Source organism: Pundamilia nyererei, unplaced genomic scaffold, assembly GCF_000239375.1.
Source record: "Pundamilia nyererei isolate P.nyererei 1_Seehausen unplaced genomic scaffold, PunNye1.0 scaffold00345, whole genome shotgun sequence".
Lineage (NCBI taxonomy): Eukaryota > Metazoa > Chordata > Actinopteri > Cichliformes > Cichlidae > Pundamilia > Pundamilia nyererei.
Window position 1 is genome coordinate 379,945 of NW_005187746.1, and position 6,478 is coordinate 386,422.

General features: G+C 45.1%; 1 protein-coding gene across 6 annotated transcripts in view; it reads right to left on the reverse strand.

Moving 5' to 3' along the window:
• Positions 1–707: 707 nt before the first annotated feature.
• The window catches only part of snx19b (sorting nexin 19b), a 54,562-nt gene continuing 48,791 nt past the window's right edge, over positions 708–6,478 (reverse strand). For 4 of the 6 annotated variants that reach the window (XM_005752120.1, XM_013915664.1, XM_005752121.2 and 1 more), the window contains exon 14: positions 708–4,550. In XM_005752120.1, coding sequence (XP_005752177.1) covers positions 4,427–4,550 — 124 coding nt within the window. In that variant the 3' untranslated portion in view covers positions 708–4,426. The remainder of the gene's footprint in view (positions 4,551–6,478) is intronic. The other 2 variants (XR_312278.1, XM_005752122.1) reach the window with 2 other exon arrangements.

Here is a 6,478-nt window from a genome sequence, read left to right on the forward strand (position 1 = left end):
CTCTGACTGTTCAGAGAAGCTTCTTCCGCCACGGTCTGCTCATACAGCACTGCTACAGACCGCATAACGACACGACTGAACCGGAACATTTGGCATCAGCCGTCACAAATTCCAGTCCAAGGCCCCTTCACCTTTATGTGGCTGATGTCACGTGTTTTCAAAGCAGCTCATTCCAGTCTGAAACTGTATTATCACTGGTTTCCATGGAAGCATGATGAAACACTTTATTATTCCCAGTGTTTTATGGGATGTTTGCTTAGGCGTTCCACAGAACATCTGCCAAGGATGTGCTCTCAGGTTAAACCTTTAATCAAATGCAGAATTCCTAGAAATGCTGGGAATAATGGAAAGTTTTCACTTCTCCAAGTGGATGTTGATTGGGGACTGTGTGACAGCGACTGCATGAGGACAGAAGAGCAGTGAAATATTAGATTTAACTGAAAGTAATCCGATTTACAAGAATCATCTATGACCTTTACTGTGGGCTATTAGAAATCACCGGGGTGCTTACAGGACAAAGTAAAATGGCCACAACAGGGGGGATAAAGACACTATGGAAAACATATTTAACTGCAGGCAGAATTCTGGGGGGACAGTTAACGTCTATTTTAATAGAAAATCTCATAAAAGACGACGCTCACAGGTCTGTTGTAAAAAGCGTCACCTCCACCTGGGTCCAAGAAAATAATGAGTGTGAACAACAGTCGCAGATTTAACAGCTCAGAATCGGTCAGTTTATTGTTGTTTTAAATGTGAAGGTTTACAAAGACAGCACAAGCACACGGTCACAAGTTATGGTGCAGACGGGCAACAGACAGCGAGGAGGGGAACCGAGCAGTCACACAGGTGAACATAACGCATTAGTGTCTGCGGTTTACAAAGATGTGGCTCTTTGCTGTATATGTTGGCATTAACGCAATACAAAGATGTCTCACATCTACTACTGAGTAAAGCAGGCCTATTTGTTTCCAGCTTCATGTTGTACTTCTCAGACTTCATTAGCGTAGCTTTGCATGATTCACAGTTTAAAATAAGCCACATTTAGCTCATACTGGGCCTCAGTACAGCACAGATCATCTGCATGAAACAAACCTTTCAAACAGACCTTCCCTCAGGAACTGAAGCTCTGAACAGCAGGGAATTTGGCTGCTGTGCTCACAGATGACCATATTAGGCTCTTCCTGTTTCCTAACCCTTTCATTATTGGGAAAAATGTCTCATTTACCATCATGTCTGTAAAGCCCACAGCGTGTAGTCATTTGTTTGAGAAAACTGGCAGTAAGCTTTGAGAGAATGCTTCCTGTGAACGGCTGAGAGCTTACAGGGGTCAGAGGAACACTGTAGCTGGCAGACATCAGGACGTCTCTGCACATGTACTCAGTTTAATGTCAGATATTCTACCATCACTGCCACGTAGAACAGCACGTCTTCATTCATAGAGAAACGCTTTTCTTGTGCTGGACCAGCTGCTGTAAACGTTACACCACTAATAGCTGCTAACTACCTACAAATGGCTAACATGCTAACATCTAATGTTATTTGAGCTTGTTTTGATTGGACATATTGGTTTAGTAAAATCATAATAAAACATGATAAAGCATATACAATGAGAAAGAAGAGTCTGTAATTACGCTGATCAGTTTTGTCACGGTTGCAGCAACAGCAGGAAGATAATATGCTGTCCATCCTTCACAGCAGTCAGAGTCTGACACTGTAAAGTGTTTCAGCACGGGGGCTGTGCTGAGGCACGGGTCCACTGCAGTCACACTGTAAGGCAGCACAGAGACAAAAGCACTTGAGAGCAGAGGCCTGTCGTCTCCGTCGCTGGCACATCTGTCTCGATTTTATGGGCACAGATGAATAATAGTGACACACTAATATCATAGAAAGGAAAGACAGGAAGTTAAGACAAGACTGATACAAGGACATGAGTGCAAAACAACATCTCAGTTTGTAACAGGGCGAATGTGCAGATTCAGTCACATTTGATGTGCTCAACATAAGACGGGAGGCTAACAACAAATGAAGCGCTGTAACATTGCTCATAAGGACGCGCTGAGAAACTCTAACATTTTCTATGTGATCGTGAGACGCTAAGGCTGCCCGTTAAAGGCGCCAGAACCTTCAACAATACGTTCAAAGTGACTGCAGACCATGTGCTGCAGCTCTCAGGGGAGGGTTACCAGCATCACTTCATGGTCATATATACTACATATATAGCTCAAGAAGCGTCTTTATGAACATTTTCAGAGTGCACAATAGAAAGTCCCTGAAAATTAAAAATGAAACTTGCTGAAGTCTATAAACTGATGATGTTTGTACAGTGCGCTGTTCTGTAGGGAAACCGTGGCTCCCAGCATCCATATGGGTATTATGTAGAGCAGCTAATCTATAATGGCAAAAGCACTGTCAGCAGGACAACACTAAACACGGAGCCGAGCTTCCAACCTTTCACAGATCTGACTGAACATCTGCACCCACAGCACCAAATACCTGCACACAGGCACCACAGGAAACCCCCACGGGTCCAGTTCCCACATCCCTGATGAGTCACAGCTGTTCCGGTGGTGGGAGGGGAGCTGCACAACATTAGTTGGGTTTCCTGCAGCCGTTGATCAGTCGCTGTAACTGATTCAGGCCCATTCCACAGAAAACACAGCAAAGTGCAAAGAATCACTTTTGTTCCACGACAGACGAAACTAGCTGCATCTGTGTGGACGATGACCGAGCTGCAACTTTCTGTTTGAGCTTTGAGAGGTGCAATCAGCTGTGTCATCACTTGCTTCTGACAGCACAGCCTGGAGAACTTGGACCTGCAGTCAGACAGCACAGGAAACCTCCACAGGTCCATCAGCTGTGTGACAGATGATGACAGTAAACAGCATTTATTCACTGATCTTCTCAAAGAACTTGTGTCACTATGGATGGAAACCAGCTGATGTGAGAGGCACGATGAGCTGCTGCAGGTTATTTGATGAACATTGCTAAACACGGTTACACCTCCAGGGAGTATAATGAGCTGTATCTACACTTTAAACCTGCTCAGACTGCAGTTTTGGTGGATGTAGACGTTTTGAAACCAGACACAACTTACTACAAAAACAGGACACTGCACACTTATTACGTTTTAAGTTGTGATCAGGATGAACAAAGCAAAACACCATTTACGTCTCTAAAGCCAACCTGAGGAGCGTACACCTGCTGGCTGATCACAGCTGAAGAGTTTGTCGTTACAAAGAAGGAAACCTACGTGTGCACAGTTTGTGAAATAGCTCAGTGTGACGGTACATAAAGGAGTCACAGCGAGGATGCTCACCAGACACCGAGGTCACATTAAACTTTGGACAGATCTCAACCCTGTGTAGCAACGTTGGACACCCTACACATAAAGACGGGATCTACCAGCTGGCACATCCTCATCCAGAGAATGAATGACCTTAAATACACAGCAGTCAGTGTTTACTGACCTTCTGCTTTTGGAAAATCAACTGTCAGCAGTACGATGGACCCAGCAAACAGCTTGTTCTGTTTATGCTGACAGGCTGGGAACAAGTGCAGAACTGCTGCCTCAGTGCAGCGGTAACTCATCAGTCATCAGCGTACAGAGATCAAAGGAAAAGGTGAGTAATGAAATATTGTATCAACTCTTTAGGAAAACTGGTTAATTAGTAATTCAAGCTCTGCAATTTAAGCAAAGACTGAAGCAAGACATTAAAATGGATCTAGGCCAAGACACTTCCTACATCCTTCATTTCTTCCTTCCGTCTTTGTGCCGACTCCTCTTATGTTATGCGGGCATCGACTGTTAAAGGACTGTGACGTAAAACATCATCTGTCCAACCCTTCACCTCACTCAGAGGTTAGATTGTATCCAGATGTGTAACGTAACAATCACATGTGTGGCTCTGCACAGATCCGGAGCGATACTGAAGGATGAGTCAGAAACGAGCTGATACAGCGACTCAGAGTGCTGTGAGACTCAAGTGGAAAAGGACGAAGCAATCCTGCTTCTTAAGCTTTTCTACCAAAAGACCGTGGAGGGGAACAAGGGCAGGGTGTGAAGACCATCTGAAGGGAGTTTAATGAAATCTGGGGTGTTTAGCAGACAGGAAGAGGCTGGAAGTGGATATCGCAGGAGGCTTTACCACATGTTTAGATCTGAACAGTGCACCGTGAGCTCAAACACACACCAGGTGCTCTCATGTAGTCACATCTGTTTCAAATGTCCAGGACACCATGTTCAAGAACATCGTATCGTATGTCACTACATCAACACATAATTAGACACAGATCTCAGTGGACCGGAGTCGGGGTGACCAAAATCAGCCCCTCACACTCAGTGCAGAACATGATATCAGCCTCACACTGCTGGGAGTTGTAGATGAGACGAGCTAAGATGATGGAAGGTGGGTTTACATGCGTCTCCTCAGGCCAGTAGCTTCTCTGGGTTCTTGCAGAGCGTTTGCAGCAGGCTTCTTTGGAAGTTTTCTTCGGGTATTTCAGGGACCAGGAACTCCAGCAGCAGATCAAATATGCAGTACACCAGGTGTCTGAGGGAACACAGCACCAACATGACATGAAACAGCCTGCGTCACCAACCTGTTAGAGTGTTAGTATTGTGCGATTAGACGCTGCTCTTTACTAACACACTCATTTAGACAGCTGTTTGGTGAGTGTGTTAGGATACAGCATCTGAGCTTGTTACAGCATTTAGCATACGTCACTGTGTGACAGCTAACCCATTCTCCAGTTCAAAACAACAACATTCGCTGATACATCCTGATTCATCACAGCTCTGTTAGGGAAGCATCAACAGGATATGTCTAAAAGCAGGAACACGTCCCAGGGTCAGTGTTTGCAACCGTTTCATACCTAACTGCACACCGTGGTGAAAATGAGGTGGCACGAGTAAGAAAGCTTAATAATGATGCTTCTGTAACTTTGTGTTGCACTTTTGGTAACAGTGTTGTCATCAGTTAACTTCACTTCAGCTGCACACCTGTGTGCATCACCGCCCAAATGCACTGGAGCGTCAGTGTTGGTTTAATTATTCAACATTTGTCTCGTCACGTTCAAGGTCACCGAGGTGCTTTCTGGCTTTTTTCTCCTGTTTCTGGCCCAGTCTGAGACAGATATGCAGGGCTTGCAGTCCTTTAGATTTACTTCTGGATTCTTTTGTGAGCTCCTGGATGAGTCATGTAAATGGTAAATGGACTGGTTCTTATATAGCTATAGCACTCAGAGCGCTTTATACAACTAATTCATTCACCCAAGCTTCACTCTTTTCTAACTGTGCTTACTTCATACACATTCATCCGATGGACGCATCGGAGAGCAATATGGGGTTAGTATCGTGCCCAAGGATATTTAGGATCGAACCGCCAACCGTCCGGTTAGTAGCTGACGTGCTCTACCACCTGAGCTACAGCCACCCCAATGTGTGCTCTTGGGAGTCATTGTGGTACTCCAGCCACTCCTGCAAAAGCTCCAAGTTTTCTGTATTTGTGGATAACGGCCCTGTAGTTGGATGGAGTCCCAAAGCCTTAGGAATGACTTTGCAACCCTTTGCAGACAGATGGAGATTAATTACTTGGTTTGTTAGCAGTTTCTTTAGATGGTGGCATGATGTGCTGCCTCCGTCTTAGCTAGAGTTGGATGTCTCAAGACCGGTCTTGGTCTCGTTTCGACTTGGTCTTGGTCTTGTCTTGGTCTCGGATTAGGTGGTCTTGACTACAAGTCTAGTCTTAGCCCTACCGTTGAACAGACGGCCTGTCTGAGGTGTCCTCCAGCCTCTTTCCCAGTGACAGCCATGATAGGATGTAGTTAAGATAATGGATGGAGAACGACGGCTATGGCTAGAATAGGTTACATTAGTACATTTGTGAAAGCAGCTCAACACAGTAGTGATGGGTTTTCGGTATAGTTTGTGCAATCTTAACATACCTTAAAAAAAAAGCACGCCACATTTTCATTGTTTTCCTCACACAACTAACTCCTTGCAGTGGTCTACCACCTCGTGTTAACACACTGTGGTGGACACGTCTTCACTTGTGGTTCAGCCCAATCCACGAGCAGCCTGACTGAAACTTTTCTTTAACAGAGCGTCCTTTACCCAAAACCCTGCAGGTGCGGTGCCAGTTCCAATCAACCTGTGGCACAATGTTTGGAAATGATAGCAAACAGCTGGATGCAGATAATTAAAGAATTATGTGAATGCACCACAGAAATAAACAACAATAAACAAATGAGGAAGCAAAGCAGAGCTGCTGGGCACAGCAGGACGAGTTCAACGTCCACATCGAGATTCAGACTGTGACCATTTATCCAGAGGGAAGCTTGGACTGACTGTATTTCACTGTTCACCCTGTTAGAGTCGCTGTCACGTCATCTCTGGAAGAGTTAAAGTGCTCCTGCACACATCGTACGCTCAAGTGACGGCAGACACACACGCACACACACAGACACACTCACACACACA